At 32.1% G+C, this 26,553-nt stretch overlaps 2 protein-coding genes across 2 annotated transcripts; both read right to left on the reverse strand.

Moving 5' to 3' along the window:
* Window positions 1–1,124: 1,124 nt before the first annotated feature.
* On the reverse strand, window positions 1,125–16,492 carry LOC130973763 (sodium/hydrogen exchanger 4). Its single transcript, XM_057898419.1, has 16 exons — window positions 16,113–16,492; window positions 15,526–15,608; window positions 7,177–7,298; window positions 6,787–6,905; window positions 6,426–6,523; window positions 6,247–6,306; window positions 5,550–5,596; window positions 4,809–5,000; window positions 3,923–3,969; window positions 3,757–3,823; window positions 2,759–2,859; window positions 2,580–2,681; window positions 2,247–2,394; window positions 2,088–2,150; window positions 1,893–1,976; window positions 1,125–1,412 (listed from the first exon to the last, which is right to left on the reverse strand). The coding sequence occupies exons 1-16, from the start codon at window positions 16,490–16,492 to the stop codon at window positions 1,125–1,127; spliced, it is 2,001 nt and encodes a 666-aa protein (XP_057754402.1).
* On the reverse strand, window positions 8,733–9,976 carry LOC130966431 (oxygen-evolving enhancer protein 1, chloroplastic). Its single transcript, XM_057891237.1, has one exon. The coding sequence runs from the start codon at window positions 9,904–9,906 to the stop codon at window positions 8,905–8,907; it is 1,002 nt and encodes a 333-aa protein (XP_057747220.1). The 5' UTR covers window positions 9,907–9,976; the 3' UTR covers window positions 8,733–8,904.
* Window positions 16,493–26,553: the final 10,061 nt, after the last annotated feature.

The following is a 26,553-nucleotide window of genomic DNA, read 5'->3' on the forward strand; positions in this document are numbered from 1 at the left end:
TATCTTCGTCTAAAATTTTTGAATTCGAATCTCACTCTTAACTTAAAAAAAAATCAACCATAAAGAGGACTGGTACCTCCGAAAATTGAGCTTTTTGCTTAATTTGTGCTAGTCGTAGAGTGAATTCTAAAGAGAGGTTTAGCACATTAGAAGTTATTCCAAAGAGTGACATTATATGTGTTTTATGTAAAAAAGACTTGAAACTTGTACATCATTTATTTTTTTCGTATGAGCTTACGTAACAGGTGTTTTTTTCGTGTGAGTTTACGTAACAGATGTGATGCGCTTGACTGAGATTTTTTTGATAAAAATTGGGTTGTCCCAAGAACCATTAAAGAACTGTTTGAGAGTTAGTCTGATTTATCTTAACAGAAAATAGCAGAAAAGGATGTGGCTGACTAAATTTTTGTAATAATTTAAAATATTTGGTTAGAATGTAACAACAAAATTTTTAATAATAAAAAACAGGTGTTGAAATTATAGAAAAGAAGACGTTTTTAAACTACAAAAAATGGACTGATCCTCTTAGTTGTTAATGACAATACGAGAAATAACAGGAGTTCGATTTTTACGTTCTAATTTGTTTTTTGTTATGACTATTTCTTTAGTTACTCCACTCTAATGTGTCGAGCTTTCTTTATTTAAAAAAAAAATCAACCATAAACTCATTAGAATTTTAGATTTCTCACATTTTAGATTTTAGGATGCTATCTGATCCACGAAAGGAAAGTGAAAAACACATGGTCTTAGTTACATTGAGATAGATAAGAAAGTGCATGTTTTGGTTGTTGAAGATACTTTCACATCCAATGATACAAAAAAAGGTTATGGGAGAGATGTTAAAGAACATGAAATTAAACAAGGTTATTTTATTGTACAACAATAAGATTACAAGAAGTTGAAATCTACATTTGGCTTGATCTCTGTTAAAAAAAAAGCGGTGGTAATACTAATTTTAAATTAATAGAGCCATTTCTCAAATGAAAATCAATGTTAAAGATAGATGCTCACAGGTTTCATTGCTTTAAAGGACTGTTCATGAAGGGACATGAAATAATAACTGCATATTATTAAATAATTTGATATCTTTAAATAAATTACTTCGTATATTACACAGTATTTGACTAGCACCGCGACCTGTTATGGTGGGGTCCACCAAACAGAGGCCTCATATATGCATCATCAAACTTTCTCCAATAGTGATGTATGGTGTACGCTGGAGACCCTATGAACATGGAAAGACTTTCCTTTGCACGGCTTATGTTTGTTGCTGCTGACTCTTCAAAAGACAACAAAGGTAAGTTCAAGTCCTCACCAGGTGTCCCTGCTGCTTCATGGTTTGTGTTTCTTCTTGTTCCATTGTTGTGGGGAAGCATGTATCTAATCAGTGGTTTTGTTAGAAAACCAAACACCTGCAAGGATATTATCAAAATATCATTTCTCTAAATCATTTAGGGAAATTCTGTGGTACCTTCTAAATACTTGTCGAATTTCCCAAAATATGAACAATTTGGTGTTGGGAGATATATGCATACAAAAAATCAGTCATCAAATCAATTTGTATATAAATATATGTATTGTTTAACTCATTTTTAATGTTATTTTATATTCCAATATATACTCTATAGAGATGACTGATTTTGTGACTGCTCTTTTGTGTACACCTAAGATAATTAGAAAGGTGAAAACTCAGGTACAATTGACTTCACGTTACCTGAGAGTCGTTAGATGATTTGACTAATTTGATTAAATTTTCATCTAACGGTTCTGAAGTATCAACTTCATGTGAATTCAACTTCACACGAGTTTTCACCAATATATGCACATGAACAAACAATTCTATTCAACAGTGTTGAAAGATCTACTATTAAATAGAGTAATAGTAAACTTACTAATGTGGTGAAAAGAACAACAATAATAGTGTTGGTAATCATAGTTGCATTCACGGGATCAGAGGTAACACCAGAGAATGTGAACTGCATAAATAAAAAGGAGACAATAATCCAATTGTATTATTGGTCATTGGTGACAACAATTTCTTTTGAATTATAATGTCAAAATTTATTAAATTTCATGCATGTATGTACCTGTTTGAAAGCAAGAGCAATTGAGACTGCTCCCCTCATTAGACCAGCCCACCAAATAATTATCTGGAATAACCAAGATTAAGAAAATAACAAATAATCCTTTAACTAGAACATCATGAGAAATTGGAAACAATATACTAATAAACATGGTTAAATGACCTGATGTTTGAATGTGATACTTGACCCGCTCTCGGCGCGCCTACTCATCATGGAATTGGCAAAAGCCGAGAGCGGGAAGACGAATGCAGCACGCCCAACTAATATCAGTAAGATTAAGCAACCGTAAATTCCCATCAAACTTCCGGAACTGCAGTAAGAGAATCATCATTAGTAGGTGCCTATGTGGTTTATTTATTTTGACCAAAAAAAGGAGTGTGAAATTTAATTGAAGCAGTATACTATATGATATTATCACATTATCTAATTCATGCAATATCTACTCAATATCTAAATTAACCAAAGAAAAAAAAGCATTTTCTTAGGGACTAGCACCTTAATTTGGTCATTCTCCACTTTTCAATGTCAAGTGCATCCATTCCCACGTAAAGAAATATGAAAGTTTCTGCAATAAACGATATTGTCGCAAACACATGCCTGTATAGGAGAGGAACACATGTATTGAATCTGCTGTATACTTGAAGGCACTGAATCTTGAAATGATTAATTAATACCTGGTTGTGATTCTTGAAATTTCAGTTACGTTATGCCATGCATAATGTGACATTAGTATCCCACAAAAGAAAACAGTGAGGATTCCACTTAATTCAAGTAGCTGCATAAGAAGTTAATAGAATTACAATAATATTTAGGAGACAATAAAAAATCGGCCCAAACAGTAAAAAAATTATCTTATTTAGTATTAATTAATTATTGCTAGAATAGTTGTGCAATTTTAGATGAAACTATAAATGTTGTTATATAAAGTAAATTTAGATACTGTTTCTCTAACATTACCTATGAATTATAATAATAACATGGATGTTAATAAAAGAAAATCACTCGCAAGTTCACTGTATCTGCACTATGAAAATAGATTGGTATGCAGGTCAAAAGAATCTCATTGCCATGAATGTAACCAAAAAATAAAAAATACAAGGTTTTTTGTTAAAATATCTCGCTCACTCCAAAAGAAAAAAGCAGGTTTGAAAAATCAAATGAGGAGAAAATTATTGTTACATCTATTTTATTCTAACCATATTAGATATATACTAAAATCAGCCACTAGTATAAAATATATATTTAGAATACAAAGTACACATTGAAAATAAGTTAAATAAATATATTTATATTTTAGTATACTTTAATTCTACTCTATATCCATATAATATGGATACACTTTGTAACCAACATATTTTTTCCTTTTTAATTTATTTTTCTATACCTATGTTTATATCTATGCAATGTATAATGATCCGGTCAAATTTGGTCAAACCAGTCGAGTTGAGTGCTAAAAATTCTAAAACATTGAGCTATAGTTGTATTAATGTTTATTGCCTATAGTGGTGAACCAACATAAAGAAGAAATTAAATGTGTACTCCAATTCTGCTCTGAACTATCTTTCACTCTAATAGATTAATTATAAGATAATTTAATTTAATGGCCAAGGTAAATGGCCTGCATATATTATTCTACAGAAAACAATAATAACATTGCATGAACTTCAAATACCTCGGCCAACATGTAAGATAGGTATGCCATTAACATCATCAATGAAATTTCGCGAACACTTGAATGTCTGCAGGAATATGCAGAAGCAAATTTATTGTGTATGCAATCAATGAACTTTGATATTCCAATTTCACACCATTCTTGGAAAACATACATACATACATACCTTCCAAAACTTAAGCCTTTCAAGATATATGCTGTGAGTAGTCCGGTCTGTGGAATAATCCGATTATTTAAATTGTCCATGAAAACTATTAAGTATTACATGTAAAAGCTACTAAGCTAGTTTAATCAAAAATGAAACTTACCATAAATGGAAATGGACTCCTAATTAATTTTGTAAAGAGTAATTTTATATCATACAAGACTTTCTTTCACAATTTTTTTTACCGCAGTTAGCCAACAAACTTACTGATGTCAAAAGAAAGTCAAATGTACTTAGATAGCGTTTGAGACTGAGAGACAGAAACTGAAATAAGTCTTAGTATTGTATTTGGTATAGAATAGGAGACAGAGACTGAAATAAGAATAAAGCTCTAATTTAATTTGTACAAAATATAAAGTTAGAATTAATTAATTGAAATTGAAGTATTTTAAGTATAAAATGTTATTAAAATTTCAATCTCCATCTCCAAAAATTTCAGTCTCTTGTGTCTCTACTTTTTTGAAATTTTAGTACTAAGGCCAACAAATATGATATTGAGTCCAGTCTCACCGTCCCATTACCTCAAAACAAACGCTACCTTATAGTGTTAAAGTATATAAAGTGTTGATCAGCATAAATAAAAATTACTAGCCTCAAACATTACTCAATTTTGTAAATCTCACTTAAGTTTTGTATAGTATGAAATCACATTTCTAAAACATATTAGGACTATTAGTCAAAATGCCCCTTAAAGATCACGTATTCACCAAATTGATACTCAAAGTTAAACGTTTCAAATTAGTAGTAGTCAAATTGGTTCTCCTGCTAATTAAACAGTAACACATTGCAAAATGATCATGTTACATGTGATCATCATATAACTATTTTATTAACATCCGAAACTTACTAATACTCCAAGAGCAGTGCTTGATGAGAAGAGATACAAGAAATCTCCGAGAACGCGGAATGCCCTGCCACCGAGTCTGGAAACATCAAGCTTTTGAACAGCATTGAAGAGAACAACTGATGTTGCATCATTCACCACTCCTTCCCCAAACACTATGCTGTATAGTAAAGGAGTTTCATCTTGATGCAGCACCTACAACACAACCAACCTTCTAACTTTACTCTATTTGCATTTTACTCCTTTTTATTAAGTTTGAACATGCATTACTTTAGGGACTATTAGGTTGCGTTTGTTTATAGAGACAGAATACTAAGACAGAAACACAGAGACACAAAATCGTGTTTAACAGGAGAAACATGAACAGAGACAATGTGTCAGAGACACTGAATTAGTGTATTTTGTGTCCATCCTAACAGGAAAGACAAAGAAACAGACACTAACAAGGGGCACATCTTATTTTTCATTTTTCTTTCATTATTTTTGTTAATTTTTTATAATTATATTTTTTATTATTATATTTTTCATCTCAAATTTTTTGAATAAAAAAATGAAAATAAATTGGATTTTCATAATTTGTTCTAGTTTATTACCAAACAGAATACAAGAACACAAAATTTTGAGTCTCTGTCCATCCGTGTCTTGTCTTATCTTATTTTTAGTATCTTGTCCTATCCTGTTCTCAGAAACAAACTCAACCTTAATGTTCATTTGATCCCAACTTGGGGGGTTATTTCAACCAACCTGCAGTGTACAAACTGTGTCTGTTGATGAGAAAATTGTTCCTATAGCTGAATTCAATTCAATTAAATTAAGGTGAGCTAATAATTAATTATCATTACAATATGATAATAAGGATTAAAGGAACAATAACAGGCATCTTATATCCTACAAACAAATTTGTCAATATACACAACACCTATCATAAAAATTGAACCAAACTGACTGCTTTTTATTCTCATTTTCTATTTAATTTTCAACGTGAAGAAAAATAGTGAAATCAATTTTCTTCATGAAATTTTAAAAATAAAAAATATTAAAAGTAAGAAAAGATAAAAATAAAACCAATCAGACTTAATCTCTTTTTAAGTCATTAATTAAAGCGCCCAAAAAGACCAATTTTCCTTGCTAAATGTATCTCTTTTTAAGTCATTAACTAAAGCTCCCAAAAAGACCAATTTTTCTTGTTAAATGTTAGGCATATTCAAAAATGTTTGATAACCAAAGAAAATTAGCCTAAAGCAGTCAGAAATTTTTATTTAGCATGTAGCATTCATTAATTCTAAATAAAACAAGTCCTGACTTTTTTTTTTCCTCTCTAACATTACTCGACATATTATTACTTATTAGAGGCACATTTAAACATAGAAAAACTTCTCTAAAATATAAAAAATGGTAAAATAAGAAAACAAAGCTCTAATTCTCAGTTTACCAATCTCACCGAGGTAATCCCGGGCACTCAAGCCGAGGAAGTTCAACTTAGGAAACAGCCACCAACTGCCTAGGTGTACCAAATACAAAAACATTTGAAGGTAAGTTTCAAAACAGTGTTTCATGGTGATCCATATTATACTAATGCTACTATAAATTTCACATAAAAAGTTAAGAGATTTGTATTACCGCCCGTAATAATAGAAGTCGAAATAAAAACACCAATCACTCCAAACATCATGATGGTTAAGAAGTTATGGAAGAATTGTTTCTTTTTCACCTGGAATCTGTTTGAAAGGAAAGATCAAAACATCAAAACTTTTGGCAGCAAAGAAATTAATCAAGTGCTATATAATATGGTGAAAACTCACATGTAATTCATATGAAGTTGATAATTAATAATAAATAACCGTTAGATGATAATTTAATCAAATCTGATAAATCATCTTACGTTCTCAGCTATCAATTTCAGACACCACCTGCATGTGAGTTTCACCATATAATATATATATACAAGAAATTAAAGAGAACAGAGAAAAGTTTATTTTACCCAGCATTGAAGATTATGGGAGGAAGGAGATATATAAAGAAGAGTTCTTCATCAAAGGTAAGAATGTGGGAACTTTTTCCTTTGGTGACTAATAAGAGTATGCTTCCAGCTATGCATCCCTACCAAGGAGAATGTTAGAGACACTAAATAGAACAAATTAAATTTTTATTTCTTGTTCTTGTAAATTTGTAATGACATAATTCAGTGGGAAATAAAATAGTGATTAATTTCTTATCAGACTTCTCCCAAAATTCAATAGTTTTTTCATTTTGTTGTTATATTCATTGATTTTAACAACAACAAATAATGTTGCATGCATACATATAACAAAATATAGAACAAAAGTAGAAGATTGAAATAACAGAGATGAAGTGAAAGTGGCTTGCTTACAACTAAAATGGCTACAATGGACTCATTAACCCATCGATTTTCTTCAAGCAAGTGACCAATGACCAAGCAAAGGCACAGAACAGCAACAAACAGTGATATTGGGACCACTTTCTTGTGTTCATGAGCAAAATTAACCAACAAATTATTTATCATTATTATTTGCTTTCTTCTCAAACTTAGAAGAAGTTATTGTAATAATAATGATTACACACACATAAACGTACACCAGCCTAAGCTTTTTCTTCTTGTTTGTTTGCGTATATCTAATCAAGAAAGGTAGCAAGCTATATATGTGTGATATATTATAAAGATTTTAGTTAGGTTGATTGTTTTTGCTGGATTATTTTTTGATAAGTGCAGTGTTTATTCACGAGCGAAGAACAGAAACAAACAAACAAAGATGCATGTTATGGATTACTTTGAGGCGGTGGGAGGAAGGAAGAACACGTAGTAGAGAGTGCATGAAATGTGGTAACATGTGTCCTTTCATAGGTATGATAAGCTCCTATAGCTGACACATAACATACACAATCGTTAGATTTTTTTTAAGATGAAAATTTAGGTGGAGTCAATTTCATGTGAAGTTGATAATTGAAAATCATTAATTAAAAATTTAGTTAAATTAATCAAATTATCTAACCGTTTTCTGTTATAATTTATAATTTTACATGAAATTGATTATATTTAAATTTTTATTTTTTAAACAAAAATATTATTTATATATTATTAAAATCAGTTATTATTATATTTATATATAAATTATATTTTATTTAATTTTTTTTATATATTTTACATTAATAATTAATTTTAGTGGCTAATCAGTTTTAATATATATTTAATATAATTGTTATTTAAATCATGTTAGACTAGAGTATTGCTGTGGATTTAGATTTTATACACCACACCAGGTTAGCCAATAGAATATTGTTATTGACTTATTGTTATATGAAATCATTACCCTTAAATTTGACGTTAGTTAATAAATTTTATCTCTAATACTTCAATATTCTATAAATTTTCATTATATATATTGTACAAATATTTTATTGGCTCCTAAAAGGTAATTACTCTTTAATGCGGAATGTCATGCAACCCTGCATGTATTATAGATACTATGCCTTCTGATATCAACTTGTATCACATTCTGATTCTACAACAAATTGTAATTCAGTGTGTATTTAGATTATAGTTTACAAATAAATTTGTATGGAATTAATTTTATAAATTTAATTTTGTTGGAAATAAGTTTGTGTTAACGTAATTTATGTTTGACAATTTTTATATTAAAATGAATTATAGTAAAATAAATATTGTTTAAATTATAATATTCAAAATATTTTTAGTATTTGACACGTAAATAATCAAGTTAAAAGAGTATCAAAATGATATATGCTAAAAATTTCTAAAATTGGAGATTATCCTACAGATCTTCTAGAGAGCACAACAAATGGAGAATAATTTGTTGGCTTTTGTCTACTAGATTAAGCTTTCGAAAGAAATTTTATGTGACATGATATTAGGACCAGTTTTGATGATGCAGAATTGCACACGGAGAATTGTACCATAGACCACAATTTTAAGCATTATATTTGAAGTCAATATAATATACAAACATGATAAACCTCTCATTGTTCACGATTCCACAAGAGATCGCAGAGCAACACCGTGTGGAAGTTACAAACAAAATCTAAATCAAATAAGACACAAATTACACCATATAAAACAGGTCTATGACTCAAGCTGAGCATACCACACTCCTTGGATCTTAACATCCTTTGGAGCTTTGGCACCTAAATCAGTGTCTGATGGCTGAATGCTCTCAAACACACCAATAACCTCTCCAGTCTCTGGTTTGCTCTGCGTCACGCTCAAAGTGATCTTCCCTTTGGATGATGAAGCACTCTTGTTGTTCTCCTTAGCCAGTTCTTCCTCGTCTCCTCTTCCACCGGCCGGCAATGCTACTGCATTGTCGTACCCGGTGGAAGCACCTCTTCCCTTGGGGTCCAAGAAAGAGCTACCACGGTAAGACGGCACCAAAAACTCCCCACCAAAGTTGTCTGGCTTCCCTGATGCCACCAACTGCTTGATGGTGAAGAGGAACGGCACGCGCTCTCCTCCCGGGAGCTGAACAGTCACTGCAGCATAGTCAATGCCGTCCTTCTCCTCAAATTTCACGGTTCCATCAGAGGACACCTCGAAGGGTCCTTCGATCTCGTCGAGAGTGTAGGTAAGACGTGTCATGAGCTTGGTGTTTTGGAATTCCAGAGGAGAATTCTTGGTGACACCCTCGGCCTTGACAGTGAAGGAAGTCGGCTCAAGACAGAATTTCTTGGCATTGTACTTGCCTGGCTTGAAGGCGAATGATTCTACTCCGCCTTCGATTGTTGGGCACTGGTTCGCGGTTCCTGTCCCCTTCACTTCCAAGTATGTCTTACTCTGGATTTCATCATAGGTTAATCTCTTTGGAACACCTTCTGCACTTGCTCCAGAAACAACGAGAGCAGAGGTGGCAAGGGCAAATCCTGCAACTTTGGTGGCCTCAACACATTTGAGAGCCAAGTCCTTGAAATCAGTATGAAGAGAACAAGTGAGTTTGTAGCCAACGGGTTCCAAACCGAAGGCTTTTGAAAGGGAGTGAGTGGGCTTCAAGTGAAGAGTGCTGGTGCGGCCGCTGATGCCCAGCTTGGGGGATTGCATCAGCGTAGCCGCTGCTTGAAGTGATGCTGCCATTGTTAGTTGCTTCTATCTCTGTTGAAGCTCGTGTGTGTTTCGGTTTTTAGTGCTTTTGTGTGTTGGTAGAGAATCGAGAAGCCACAATATTATTTGGTGGCTGTGGTGTGAGTAAGATTTCCGATAGGATAAGGTCATCTCCTATTGGTTCCTTCAAGCTAATGTAACTGCCTTACGTCGGATGCTTCTAAATATTATTAAATAGCATGGTTTTCAGTTTTCACTTTTCACCAACATAGACTACTGGTTTATTGATTTAAACCAGGAGCTATTGGATAAACCTGTTAATTGGATTCTGTAAATTAAAAATATGAAATATTTAAAAATTTAAATTTAAAATTAAAAATATATATATCTTTACTAAAAATTTAAGAATAATCAAATCATTCTAAAATAATATGAAACAAAAATAATAAATATTTTATTATTTTTTATTATAAATATTTTTATTTGTTTTTGTATTAAAATAACTATTATTTTTAAATTTTAATAATTTATTAATTAATTTATATCTATTATACTATTATATACTATAAATATTTATTAAAAAAATAATATTAATAGATATTGACATGTCTATTTTAATTCAGTTACATATTATAATTCGATTATAAGTGTTATAGATCCGTTATCAATGACTAACATCAAAGCTATATCAAAATGCTCTATAATGCCTTTATTTCCTATTAAGGTAAATCAAACGGTTACACGACTACTATACTTGTCCCAAATATATAAAAAAAGGAGGTAAGAAACTGATCTAGATATTATAATAAGAACGAATAATTGATTACTCATATACTAACTTGAGCGTTAAAGTACTTTTTGTAGGTGTCTACCCTCTGTGTTCTACTGGTGCCGATGTAAAACTCATCTCGACGGAAGATTAGAAGATAATTCTCGGAGGACGAGCTCTACCACAACCAACTTTTACAAGAACAATTGGCACCCAATGTGAGCCGAAGATTTAAAACTTTTCTTTAGGCTGCAGAACTTTCAGATTTGCCTATGGCTGATTGACCTCCTCCAACGCCATTCAAACTTCTTCGGATGGTAATGGAATTACAATAGGCTAATCAGTGCATGGCGAAAGAAAATCAAAGAATGACAAATCAAATAGTCGAGCTTACCAATGCTCGAATAACTCATAATGATGATCACCTCGAACAATCGAACGATGAGGAAGCAAACTCTGATCCAACTCATGTTTTTGAAACCCAGGAATCAGAGGAGGATCAACCAGCCAATGAAGAAGCCGTATTGGACCCCACAGTTGGTCCATTCACAGCATATGTCATGAATTTTCCATTATCCAAGAACTTCGCATTATTAATGACTTTAACTCCTTATGATGGTATGGGAGATCCGAAAAAATACGTAAAAAAATCTCGTTCCATAAAGATAGTAAATAATGCTTTTGACCCTATTTTATATCGTTGTTTCCCTACTTTTCTAGACGGTCCTACACTTAATTGATTTTCTTCTTTTTCTATAGAATCTACATTTTCAGGAGCTGGCTAAACTATTTGAAAATCAGTTTGCTGCATCTTCTATTTATTTGCATGATTATCTAAACACAATCAAACCAGAGACAACATGAAAACCTTCGAGAATATGTTACCCAATCCACTAAGGTGGCTTTGACAGTCATTGAACATTGAACATAATCTCTTTGTCTTTTTCAAAACATTTTTAGTAATTTTAATAAAGTATGTTGAACTGGAGATCCTATACCTATAACTGAAAAATGCTGAGTTATAACTCATTATTTAAAGTTCAACCTGCTTTATCAAAATATCACTAGGCCAAGTTTGGGGGCTATAATATGTCCATTATAAATTGGTTACATGTTATAGCTCGGCTATAAATGTTATAGAGCGGTTATCAACAACAAACATTAAAATGGTCTATAATGCCTTTATTTCCCATTTAGATAAATCAATCGGTTAAACAACTATTGATACTTATCCCAAATATATAAAAATGGAGGTAAGAAACTGATCTAGATATTTCAAGAACGAATAATCGATTATTCATATGCTACCTTGAGCGAAGGAGTACCTTTTGTAGGTGTTCATCCTCTATGTTCTCTTAGTGCCGAGGTATAACTCATTCCGACTGAAGACTAGAAGATAATCATGGGAGGACAAGTTATACCACAACCAACCTTCACAAGAACAGATATCTAAAATTATGAAAAGAAAAAATAAGTAGGTTGATAATTATTGTTAAATAAAAATATAATTAATTTAAGAATGAGTGAAAAGAAATTTTGACCTTTTATTATAAGAGTTACGTTGATTCCTTTAATTTAATGGTTTGGATCGCAATTTTACATATTTATCTACTTTTAGAATTTCTTGATTTCGGTTTAGTAAGGCATAACTTCGAAAAAGAGTAATTTTAATTTATGCTCGTTAGAACTTTATTTTAAGTTTATAAATTCAGATTATGATTGTATTTTTTTTTACATTTATGTTTGAATGCAAATTTAAATGATAATATAATAAATGAGAAAATCTCGTTGGTAAATTTATTCACATGAGTTAACATATATAACTTATTTAACTTTGAACTTTTTTACGTAAAACGAATCTAGAAATAGTATTACGAGTTTAAGTAACAATGATTTAAACATATGTATTTTAAAAAAGTAGTATTAACTTAACTAGATTATCCCAGATGGTTATTACTAAAAAAACATTGAAATATGTAGTTAAACACATTTGCAGCGGTTGGAAGAAAATCGTCGCAAAATATAAAATAATAATCCACCTAAGTGCATATCGCAGTGGTTCTAAGAAAACTGCCGCTAAATATAAGACTGATTGCAGTCCCACTCTTAATTACCGCAATATGCGCCGCAATTATTCATTTAACGACAGTTTTATAAAATCGCTGTAAAATTTCTGTCGTTGTTTGCAGAAATTATTGTAGTATACATCAGGAGAAACAAGCTATACAAGAACATGGGATTATTGGTGCACTTGCTATAATATTTAAAAAATGACCCTGCAGTGTTTGTGATTTTTGACGGAAGTCCAAAACTAATTAAATTCAATTTTTTTATAATTCTACTTTTTTTTTTCTTTCAATTATCTAGTGATGATCTTTAATTTAATAACTATAACACATCCCATCCCTCTTTATAATAGTTTCTTTGTGCCAAGATTGATGTCATTTACAGTTTACACTGCAATTTTGTCGATATCAACGATCCTTCCACCACTATCATTGTCGTTGTTTAGCCTTAATTCTTTGACATTGTAGATGACATCACCATGATCCAAGAGCTTCTAACAAGATAAATAATTTCAAGAGGCAGCAATTCAAAAAGTGTTGAAAACAGTGGCGGAGGAAGCAGAATAACAGAAGAGTGGCGAAAGAGCCCTTTTATTGATTACAAATAATTATTGGTGATTTTTCAGCCGAGTTTATTGCAATGAGAGGCCATAATAATTATAATCATTTTTCAGGTTTTTTTTCCCTTTCTTTTTGTCTATTCATTTTTTCCCCTTTTTATGGGAGAAAACTATGGTATTTTAGTAAAGGAAAAGAAAAATATAACTGGTAAAAAATAAATTTATTAATTTTGATTTTTGATAAAAAAAAGCATAAAGTGTAATATGAAATTATTGATTAAATATTATAGAGAAAAGAACTACTAAGTACTAACCCTCTTGAAGAGAAGGACATCGAATTTTTTGTCAAGAAAAAAAAATCGTTTTAGTCTATAAATCAGAGCGATAATCGATTTTCAATAATTAACGAAAGATATATATGAATTTAGTATTTTTTGTGTTTTACTTTTTTCTGAAAAACATTTGAACTATTTTGAAATAGGTTAATTTTTTTATGGATTTCAATTGATTAACATTTTTTTAATATTTTTTGGTTTAACATTTTTTAATATTAATGGCAATGAGGTTTAAAGCCAAAACTTCATGAATACTATAAAAAGCACTCATGAATTCATGAAATTAATCAATATATAATTTTAGAATAAAATAATATTATAATTGATTAAATAAAAATGTTACCTCTTAAAATTTCTTTCCAATGAATAGTCAATGAAAATAAATAGCAAGGGACTCTATTTTATTTTATTTATTTATTTATTTATTTTGGTAAGGACCGTGTTTTATTTTATTTTTTGAAAATTTTGGCATATTTCGTTTAATTACTTACAGATTTGTTTGACATAAATTGTGAATGGATCATAGAAATTTGCAAAATGTTAGTCCATAAAATTGGACCGGCCCTATATGACAAAAAACGGAACGGTACAACAAAAAGTTATATTTTAAACTCACAAAAAGAATTAGAATGAGTGATAGTATGAGTATTAAAGAAATATTCATATTGGTTTATGAAGTTGCATTTGCGTTTTAATTTGATTATTAAGATTTTAATTTATTTAATTTGATCTCACAATTTAATATTTATAACTCACATTGGTCACTAATTTTATTTTCGTCAAAGAATTATTAACTACATATTAATATGGACTGACAGTTATCACATTTGATTTCCTAACAACTATTTGATATTGTAATTGAAATATTTTAACCTTAATTTTCTCCCTAGAAGTCTCTAAACCCTAGTTCTAATTTTACTTGAGCATTTTAAAAGATTTTTAGGAAAAATTTGAAGTAAAAAATTTTAATTGCAATATCAGATAGCCATTAGAAAATTCAGTGTGACATTGGTCAATTTATTTCAATAAACATTAATGGCTTAGTGATAAAAACAGGGCTATAAAATAACGTGAGTCACGAATGTCATATTGAGGGGCCAAATTGAATAAATTAAAACTTTTGGAACCAATTTGAAACGCGAGTATAACTTTAAAGACTTATTTGAATTTTAACTCTAGTTAGAATAATTTTTAATTATTAAATAATGAATTTATTTGACTAAATTACTTATCTTAAGTTATATTCATATTTAAACTATTATCTTCAATACCACTCTAACCTACCATATTAAGACAAGTAGTTGTCGAAAATATTAGAAAGGTAAAATTATCACTCTCAAATTTAATATTATGTGACAAAATATTGTGAAAGACTCGGTTAGAATGACTGGACTAGATAAAAACCCGCTTGAAGTTATTGTCTGATATGAAAGACTTGAAATTGTTTATACCTATTGTGCAAAAATAGGCCATGATCACAGAATGTGTCCTAATTTTATGGAGGATTCAAAAGAGAATAAGCTGAAGGAAGATAAAATTAGGGAGTGGGTGCTAGCTAATCAAGTGGGCATAAGGGTGGAGTTGAAAGAGGCTGAAATTACGAATCAGGAGAAGGGAGCTCAAATTGCATGCACTGTTCATCAAAAAACCCCTTTCAGATTGTATTATTGAAGGTTTTTCAGGGCTAAGTGTCAAGGAGACCACAAGGGGTGAATCAAGTAACAACTAGCTATCTTTTTATCTTTCATTGTACAATTATCATATTGTGGTTAGTAATAAGTGAATCAAGTGAATAAAGCTCCATCAGTTGATAAAGAAAATAGTACTAACAACAGACATAATGCTATTGTGATAACAAGCCAACATATTCCTTATGCTCGCAAAAGCAAGAAGCCAACCTATGATGGAATCCTCATTGAAAATCGTACGAACAACTCTAATTGTAGAGATCACACTAGTCAGTTCAAGAGAATTAAATATATGGCAAGAAGTGGTCAAGAAAAAACTAGAACATGGAGCCAGAATAAGCAAATAGTAGGAAAAGATACGGAAGATAGATGAATCTGGAATATGGCTTCAATTGAGTAGCCTATGGAGCTTGAGATGGTGGAAGGTGCCAACCGTTCAATGGCACCCAAAGTGTTGGTTTATGGTATAAACAGAAATATTTAGGACAGAGATATAAGAAAAATACGTAGGTGAAAGGAATGGGAATCACACATTTTTACTTTACTGAAGCAGTACATTTATAGGATTTTAATCCATGACACTACCACATCACCACTAAACTAGGAAGTGGGATGAACAGAAACTGCCACATACCCACTAGATAAGGAAGTGGAATAACAAAAACTACTTTTCTCCTAAAGTGCAGGAACCACTAATTGACTAAAACAACAAACTGAAACAATAATAAAAAAAAACTTAATGCAGTCCAAAAGCAAATAATTAACACTCCTCCTTGCTTTAGGATCTGCAAACTCCAATTTTCTGCCTCAATAGCTCAAACTTGCTGACAGGAAGTGGCTTTGTAAACAAATCTGCCAATTGATCTTCTGACCTGCAATAAACCAAAGTTATTTCTCCATTTTGCTGCATCTCTCTTAAGAAGTAGAGCTTGATGTTAAAATGTTTAGTCTTGCCATGACACACTGGATCCTTTGAAATCGCAATTGCTGCCTGGTTGTCGATAAACACTTCTGTCTTGTGATTCTGTTGGAGGTGTAAATCACATAAGATCTTTTTCAGCCACAAAACTTGATTTACAGCTGCTGTTGCTGCTATGAATTCAGATTCTGCAGTGGATTGTGCTACTGTCTCCTGCTTCTTTGTGCACCATGAAAAAACTCCTGAGCCTAAACTGAAACAATATCCGGAAGTGCTCTTCATGTCATCAATGGATCCAGCCCAGTCACTATCAGAGAATCCACACAACTTGAAATTTTGATAGCCTCAAACTTCACACCATAATCAACAGTACCTTTAATATATCTCAATACCCTTCTTGCTGCCTTTAAATGCATTTCACTAGCACAATGCATAAATCGAGAGAGAAGACTTACAGCAAACAAAATGTCCGGCCTTGTTGCAGTGAGATACATTAAACATCCAATCAAGCTCCTGTAATAGCCTTCATCAACTTTATCAGCACCATCTTCTTTGCTCAGCTTCTCCCTTTGGTTCATTGGTGTGCTAACCGCTTTGCACTCCTCCATCTGGAATTTTTTTAAGATTTCCTTAGCATATTTTTTTTGACATATGAACACATCATCCTCATTTTGTTTGATCTCAATTCCAAGAAAATACGACATAAGACCAAGATCAGTCATTTCAAAAACTTGCATCATTTCTTGCTTGAATTCTTCAACCAAACTTGTATCATCTCCAGTTACTAAAAGATCATCAACATAGAGGGAAACTATGAGAAAATTTTTTCCCTTATGTTTTACATAAAGAGTGGCCTCAGACAAGCTTTTTACAAAGCCTATGCTCAATAGGTGTTCATTTATCCTACTGTACTAAGCTCTTGGTGCTTGTTTTAATCCATAAAGGGCTTTTTTTAGTAGATAGACTTTATCTTCTTCTCCATGCATAACAAATCCCTCTGGCTGCTCCACATATATCTCTTCTTGTAAAACTCCATTTAAAAAAGCTGATTTGACATCTAAATGGAATACTTTCCAGCCTTGTTGAGCAGCAACTGCTAACACCAATCTAATTGTATCTAATCTGGACACTGGTGCAAACGTGTCAGAATAATCAACACCAAAAATTTGTGCATACCCTTTTACTACAAGTCTGGCCTTGTATTTATTGATAGAGCAATCCGCATTAAGTTTTGTTCTGAACACCCATTTAACTCCAATAACTTTTCTGTCTTGAGGCTTGTCAACCTTTTCCCATGTGTTGTTTTTTTGAATCATTGAAATCTCATCCTCCATTGCCTTTTTCCATTTTGGATCCTTGAGTGCTTCTTCACAGCAACTAGGTTCGCATACTGCTACATTGCATCTTTGATAAATGTCTGACAGCAGTCTTGTGCCTCTGATGGGATGATCATCTTTTAATTCATTTTGACACAACTCTGTTGTTTGGTTTCCGCCATAATCATCTTCAATATTGTTACAAGGTCCAATTGTTTTTCGTGGGTTCTTCCAATCCCATTGTTGATCTTCATTGAAATGCACATCCCTAGACACAGTCAACTTTCCAGATTGAGGATGATACACTTTGTAGGCTTTTGAAACAGAACTATAACCCACAAAAATATCCGGAATTGCTTTCTTGTCAAGCTTGTCGCGCTTAACCTGTGGAACATGTGCAAAACAAACACAACCAAACACTTTAAGAAAGGTTAGTGAAGGCTTATATCCATACCAAGCCTCAAAAGGAGTTTTGTCTTTCAAAGCCTTGGATGGAAGTCGATTTTGAAGAAAAACGGCTGTGTTGGCCGCTTCAGCCCAAAATTCTTTAGGCAATTCCTTCTCATGCAGCATGCATCTGGCCATCTCCATTACTGATCTATTTCTCCTTTCACTAACTCCATTTTGCTCTGGAGTGTATGGGGTTGTGAGTTGATGTACAATACCAGCTTCTTCATAAAATTGATCAAATTGTGTTGAGGTGTACTCCTTCCCATTATCTGATCTTAGAAATTGTATCTTGCACCCACTTTGAGTTTCCACCATATTCTTGAACTTTACAAAGACTCCAGCCACTTCATGCTTGAATTTCAAGAAAAAAATCCAGCACATTCTTGTAAAATCATCTATGAAAAGAATAAAGTATAGACTACCTTGTAACGATGGAGTTCTTTGAGGTCCTGCCACATCAGTGTGGATGAGTTGCAGCTTTTGAGAGGCTCTCCAAACTGTTTTGGGAAATGACACTCTGTTTTGTTTACCAAATTGACAGGCATTGCAATTTGGCAAATGATCAGAGAGTATTGGTAGACCTTCAATCATATCTTTCCTCTTCATGTTCAGCATCCTTTGAATATGACAGTGACCAAGTCGCTTATGCCAGAGTTCAGTGGGACTGACTTGGGTGATGTAAGCTGTCTGCTCCTCCACAATTGGATCAAATGAGAAGCTTTTTCCTTTCATTTTAACCCTTAAAATCTCCCGACCGGTAGTGTCAAAGATAAGACATTGTAGATTTTCGAAAAAAACTTTAAATCCCTTTTCTAACAATTGACCCACACTAAGCAGATTTTGGTCAATGTCAGGCACATACAGAACATCTGAAATGGTTTTCATACCTGAGCTAGTTGAAATTACAATTGTTCCTTTTCCTTTTGCAGAAATATAGTCACCATTCCCAATTCTGACTTTTGAGAATTTAGCAGGCTTCAAATCCTTGAAAAGAGTTTTATCATATGTCATGTGGTTTGTACAACCACTATCAATCAGCCAGCATTCAGAACTACTCCTTGCTGAGAAGCATGTTGCCACAAAGATTTGATCTTCTTCATTTTGCTCTACAACATTGGCATTAGCTTCATGTTGTTGAAATTTGCCTTTGCAAATTACAGCTTCATGTCCAAGCTGATTGCACTTGTTGCACTTTGCGTCTGGTCTTCTCCAACATCTGAAGGGTGGGTGACCCATTTTGCCACAATGCTCACAAGGTGGGTAATTTTTCTTTTTACCTTTGTCTTTGCTTTGGCTGCTTTAACTACTTCCAACTTCATGATGCTTGGCTGGTAAAGCACCTTCAACCACGTGATCTTGTCTCATAAGCCTTCGCTGCTCTTGGGCCTGCAAGGCATGTAACACTCCTGCTAAGGTGATTTTGGACAGATCCTTCGTATTCTCCAAAGTAGTTATTGATGCTTCATATCTCTCTGGCACTGTAACTAGAATTTTTTCCACAATTCTAGAATCAGTGAGTTCGGTGCCGAGTAATCTAACTTTGTTTGCAATAGAAAGCAACCTGTCAGAGTATTCTTTGATTGTCTCAGAATCTTTCATTCTCTGCATCTCGAATTCCCTCATCAAGTTGAGCACTTGCATGCCTCGAATCCTCTCATCCCCTGCGTATTCTTCCTTTAAATAGTCCCAAATTGCTTTTGGTGTTTTGAGAGTCATGATTCTGGTGAAGATTATTGATGAAACACCAGTAAAGAGACATGATCTTGCCTTTGCCTTCCTTGTTTTTTTCTCCTTGTGCAATTTTATTTGAGCCATGGTAGGATTGTTTGGCAGCGGAGGAATTTCGTAATCCTCTTCCACGGCTTCCCAAAGGTCCAATGCCTCCAAATAAGACTCCATTTTAACTGTCCAAAGGTCATAGTTTTCTCCATCAAAGGTGGGCGGAGCAATTTGTGAGAGACTTGCTTCACCTTCTATTTTCACAGGCCCCGTAAGAAGAATGCTGTGATACCAGTTTGTTGGTTTATGGTATAAATAGAAATATTTAGGACAGAGATATAAGAAAAATACGTAGGTGAAAGGAATGGGAATCACACATTTTTACTTTACTGAAGCAGTACATTTATAGGATTTTAATCCATGACACTACCACATCACCACTAAACTAGGAAGTGGGATGAACAGAAACTGCCACATACCCACTAGATAAGGAAGTGGAATAACAAAAACTACTTTTCTCCTAAAGTGCAGGAACCACTAATTGACTAAAACAACAAACTGAAACAATAATAAAAAAAACTTAATGCAGTCCAAAAGCAAATAATTAACACAAAGCATAATGAGAATTCTACTTCAAATTTTAAGAAAGGTAATGTGATATGGATGAAGTGAAGAGCTTGATTTCAAAGGCCTGGGATATGATTTTTCAAGGTTCACCAATGTTTGCCTAACCCAAAAGTTGAAGCTTTGTCGTCATCGGTTGGTTTAGTAGCAACAACAAAGCCACACCAATTCTAAGAAAGAAATAGAAGAATTAGCAATGTTGCTAGAGCAGCTGCATGAAGGAGAAAACCACGGGCGGTAATGAGATTAAAATGCTGGAGAATAGATTGGAGGAAGCTTTGGGGAGAGAAGAGAAATACTGGAAGAAAAAGTCGTGATGCAAGTGGATTAAAGAATGTGATAGAAAATATGAAGTTCTTCCACCAGAAATTTCAAACCAGAAATCGGAAAAATAAAAACCAGGGAATGGTAGGGAATAAGGGAGAGATTGCTTCAGACCTTGAAAGCATAGCGATGGTGGCTGAGGCTTATTTCAAGGAAATCTTTTCAACCACTAATCCCTTTGATCCAGGGGATAGATTTGAAGATTTCAACTCTATAGTGACAGCTTCCATGAACCGCAGACTGACGAAGCCAGTATTAATGGAAGAGACAAAGTGAGCAACTTTTTGTGTCTATAGTAGCAGTACTCTGGGGGATGATGGATTCACAGCAAAGTACTTTCAGTTCTATTGGGATATAGTTGGGAGTAATGTGTTTAAAGTTGTATGCAATATCTTTGGAGGAGAAAAAATTCTAAGAAGCTTTAACCATACCCAAATTTGTTTGATTCCAAAGATCCCAGACGCCGGAAATATGTCACAGGTCAGACCTATAAGTTTATCCTCAGTATTTTATAATATTATCTCAAAAATTCTAGTTCATTGACTTCAAAGTTTCATGAATAATATCATTTGCCCAAACCATAATACTTTCTTAAAGGGTAGACTTATTTCTGACAATATTCTCATTGCTCATGAATGCATGCATTACTTAAAGACCAAGAAAATTGGGTTAACATATGAGATGGCTATTAAGTTAGATATGAGCAAAGCTTATGATAGAGTCGAATGATAGTTATTATGGTATATTATGGAGAGGATGGGTTTTGGGGAGAAATGGATTACTTGGATAAAAGAACTTGTTACTACTGTTTTTTACTCTATTCTTATGGAAGGACAACCTTACGACTATTTTAGGCCAACAAGGGGCATTCACCAAGGAGATCTCTTGTCATCATATCTCTCTCTTTTTTTGTGCGAAAAAATTTTTCTATCTGTTACACAGGGTAAAATAAAACAGAAGTATCTAAGGAATTCACATTCATAGGAGATGTCCATCAATTAATCATATCCTATTTGCAGATGACTCTATCCTTTTCTGTAAGGCATTAGAAGAATCGTATTCTAATATATTGACTTTGCTTTACGAGTACGAGATGATTAGTGGCCAGTAGATTAACTTGACAAAATCTGTCACTTTCTTTAGTTAGAACACCCCTACCCCGCTCAAACAGGTTTTGGATAATTTGCTTAATATTGATCATGTAAGGGTCCAAGATAAATATCTTGGACTTCCTTCAGTAGTTCAAAAATCTAAAAGGGCTACATTTGGAGAAATCAAGGACAATGTCCAAAAGAAAGTACAGGCTTGGAAGAGAAATCTTTTGTCAGCTGGTGGAAGATATGTGCTTATTAAAGCAGTTGAAGAAGCTATTACAATTTATACCTTGTCATGCGTTTGGTTGCCATATACACTTTTGGAGAAAATTCACCAGATACTAACACAATTCTGGTGGGGCCAACGAAGATCGGAACGGAAAATGTCTTGGACTAGTTGGGATCATATGACAAGACTAAAGAAGAAGGGAGGATTGAGATTTAAAGATCTAAAGGTGCAGAATCTAGCTTTACTAAGCAAGCAATTCTGGCATATTGCAATAAATCCTAATTGTCTTTTAGCTTGGATGCTAAAGGATAAATATCATCGATATTCTATAGTTATGCTAGTAGAGAAAGGGTTTCAACCTTCTTGGGAATGGAAGAGTGTATTAGAAGGGAGAAAAGTAGTTGAAAAAAAGACTAAATTGAAGTACATGATCTAGAGAACATGTTCGAAACTTCGAATATACCAAGATCCCTAGTTGCCCTTACCCACTTAACCTCAAGTGCAACAACAATTCTAGTACAGATATTAAATGGGTGAAAGACATACTTACCTTAGAAAGGCGATGGAATCAAACTCTAATCAACCAACGTTTTTCTTCTAACTTAAGCTCTCATATTCTCTCCGTAACTGTGAACCATGATGGTGTTGACAAATTACAATGAATTTGGAATATGAGAAAACAATATGACACTGCATCAGGTAATTTGATTGCTTATAAATTCTTCAATGACCCAATTGAACATCTACCAATAGTGATGAGAAAACCCAAAATATGGAAAACAATTTGGAAATTAAAGATTCCAATAAAAATTAAGTTGTTCATGTGGAGAGTAAATCATGAAAAATTACCTTTTTTAAAACTAGTGCATCAAAGATTTCCAACAATTTTAGCAATGTATCCCATATGCAAATCAGCTGAAGAATTGATCCTGTATTACCTGATGAGATGTGTCCCGGCTTCAGAAGTATGAAATTACAATCCATTTAGAGGTGATTTGCTAAATCAGACCCATTCAGACTTTGGGACGTGGTGGCTAGCAGCAATGAAAATCAAATCAAGTAGAAATGCTTTTTTGGATCTGTTTGCATGTATCGCCTAAAATATTTGGAAGACAAAAAAATTGGAGATATTTAAAAATAAACGAACACCAGTGACAGAAATTGTCCTTGGCGAGAAGGATGCATTATAATCTCCATGGCAGAGAAGAACATACAAACTTCTGAGTGTCCTAATCTTTCACTTGAGTTTATTTCTCTCTTTAAGTATTTTTGGATTTGTTTTTTATTATTGATAAAATTTTGTGGGAGAATCTCAATTTTATTATTTTGTTCCTCTTTAGACAATATATTCTTTTTTTATTAAAAAATGCAATAACCTATCTTTAAAAAAAATTAACATTATCATTATTTTTTTTATTTTTTCAAATGACTTTTTAATTTCCACCTTCACTATTTATTTGTTTTCCACAGAATGAGAAAAAATTTATTAAAAAAGTAATTTGTAAATTATAAGAGAAAAGTAACGTAATCAATTAAAAAAAAAATATTAACTTCCCATAAACTAAAGCATCCTAAATTTTTTATTTTACAGAGAAACAAATTGTGATTTTTTTAAAGAAAAATTTTCAAAGCTGAAACACAGTACTATTTTGAGAGTAAAGAGTCTTTATCTTTTCTCTGAGCTTTTAGTTGAAAGGTGGTTATCAACATACCACATGTATATTACTTATAGCTGCCTAAGTGGCATTGCTATAAATCTATAACGATTGAAATTTATAGATTTCTACTTAGCTATGTTAGATTCCCACTTTATTGGCTTACCGTGCATGATTTACTAATTATAAAGCAATAATTCCTGTTTTCTTACACTGAAATTGACCTACATTAAAGTGCCGCTGCCATCCCTCCTTCTTTTTTTTTTTTCAAAAAGGTTTTTTTTCCGAATAATATATTAGAGAAACAATATCTAAAATTACTTTATATAATATAATATCTATAATTTTATATACATAATATTTATAATTATATATTTATACATCTAAAATTATATAACTATTCTATCAATAATTAATAAATATTAAATAATATAATTGTAGACTATTTAAATTAATTTTTTTTATTTCTTAAATATTATTTTTTTCTATTTATTTTTACTGATAATAATAAGATTTAAATAAATTTTTGGTCTTTATATATCTCTTCTTTTTTATTTTTGTCCAGAATATGTAAAAGCTTTATTTTTAATCTATTTTATTAAAGATTTATTTGGATGAGTTTATAAAAAAAGATTTTTTTTAGTTATTTTTTTAAAAAATTATAGAAAAATAAAAATAATTTTGTATTTGAATATCTCATACAAAAAAAATTTATCTATCAATTATAATTAGATATAATAATATAAAACTACTTATTTATTTATGTATTTATTATGTAAAAAATATTTTTTTAAAAAAAAATTTAACAATATATTTTATAATTTTTCTAATATTTTTATTTTTATTATTAAAAATTTACTAAATATATTAAAAAATAATTTTTTATTAAAAATATTTTTTATAAATTTAATGATACTTAAACAAACACTAAGTGCTAATATGACAAAATACCTAAAGACGACGACGAAAATTAGAGCAAAAATCACAAACCTTGTGAGAATGAGGATGGGGTAAAAGTCTCTCTGTAAGGTAGCGTTTATTTGCAGAGAATGGAACTGAGACTGGGAGACAAGAACTCGGTATTATGTTTGTTGAGTTAGATATTGGTACTTAAATTTGTGTCTCTGTCTCCAAAATTTTAATATTTCAATACCTCCAAAAAGTAGAGACACTGGAGACTGAGATTTTTAAAGACAAGAGAGAAACTTTAATAATATTTTGTACCTAAAATACCCCTATTCTAATTAACTAATGTCAACTTTACCCTTTCTCCAGATTAGGGCTTCAGTGTTAGTAGCCCTCTCACTCCATCTTCTCATTTGTTCTTCGAAGTCTAGGTTGCAGCCTCTACATCGCCAGTGTCAGGACAGCCACCTCGTCACCGCCATTGTAACCACCGCAAGGTAAGTGAGTCGTCGTCGAAGTTCGTCTTCATAGGCCACGTGTTTTCATGCCTTCATTTTCTCCATCACAGGATAACGTTCGAGGAATCCAGTTGAAAGAGTCTCCTTGTTGCTATCAAGTTCAACAACTTCCTTGTTGTCGTCATAGCTTGTGTAACTTAGGTTAGTTGTGGCCAAATTTCTTTACTGATTTTATTCATTTTTTATGTCGTGACTAATGTTCTGTGGATTTAGTTCTTTGTTCTACTAGATGCATAGAAAGAATCTTTCTTTTTCTCTTTTCAATGCGATTTGGTTCGTTGTTCTAATGTATAGATGCGTAGATAACTTTTGTTGATTTGGTTTTATGTTCTCATGTCTTGTTTCATTAATTTCGTTTGTGTTGTGCTTCTTATGAATTGGTTTTGGTCATGCTTGGTTTTTTTGGAATTCATGTTTATGTAGCTTTTGATTTTGAACTTTTGATGTTCTTTTTGCATAATTTACGTCTGTTTATTGTGAAATTGTGTAAATTATTTTGTAAATGTATGATTGTTGTGGCTATAACCAGCTCACTCACAGTGATTTCTGAAAACGTATGGATGAAAAATTTGTTAGCTTAATTGTAGTTTAAAGAGTAGTGGTACTCTGGTAATATACTTTGATATTCAACTATAGCTAATAAAATTTTATATAACTGCACCAAACACTTTATTTGAAGTTGGGTTGCACTTTGTTAGGGAAACATGTTAATGAGCATCAGTTTTCCAAATTTAACATATTTTAGGAGTTGGCTAAGTTGTCGTTATCTTTACTAAATCCCTCTCTTATCAAATGAAGTGGAATTTTTATTTTAGCTTAAAGGGTAAAAAGTAAGATAGTCTTGAGTCTATTGAATCTTCAAAATTAATGATTATTAAGTTCATTTGAATTATTTAATCTGCACAAGTCTAATTAACTTTTCTCTTTTTAGTTGCGTGACTTATTAAGACCTTGTTAGTTAGTATAACTCCAACTACTTTTTTTAGAATCTGCACAAGTCTAATAGCCTTTTCACATTTTCTTGGTTAACTTCTTAAGATGAATAATCTCAACAACATTAATATAGTTTGTATGATAATCATGGATGGTTCAAAGTAATAACTCTTAACACAACTCTTTCAATCTAAATCGCAACAGCTTTTGGAAGACTTTGATTTACTTAAAATATCTGAAAAAAGTGACTTTCAGTATATGAAATGAGAGAGAAAAATCGATAGTTTCATTTAATGTGTATTTCTATTGTATTTTCTGTTTTGATTTTCAATTGAAACTAAATTAAAATTGAGAAGTAAATAGTGTTAACTGTCTTTTGGTTCCAGTTTCTTGATCTTGTTTTTTGTTCTAAGAAGATATAGCAGATTTTGTATCAAGAAGCATTAGATTTATTTGAATGTTTATGCGTTTTTTAATGTAATGACTTTGTTAGGAAGAAATTGAGCTGTCAGAGATTATTAAGCAATGCGTGTATTTTTATGAAGAGATGAGATCCAAGTATGAATATTTGATGT

The sequence above is a fragment of the Arachis stenosperma genome, chromosome 1 (genome assembly GCF_014773155.1).
Source record: "Arachis stenosperma cultivar V10309 chromosome 1, arast.V10309.gnm1.PFL2, whole genome shotgun sequence".
NCBI classification, from domain to species: Eukaryota; Viridiplantae; Streptophyta; class Magnoliopsida; order Fabales; family Fabaceae; genus Arachis; species Arachis stenosperma.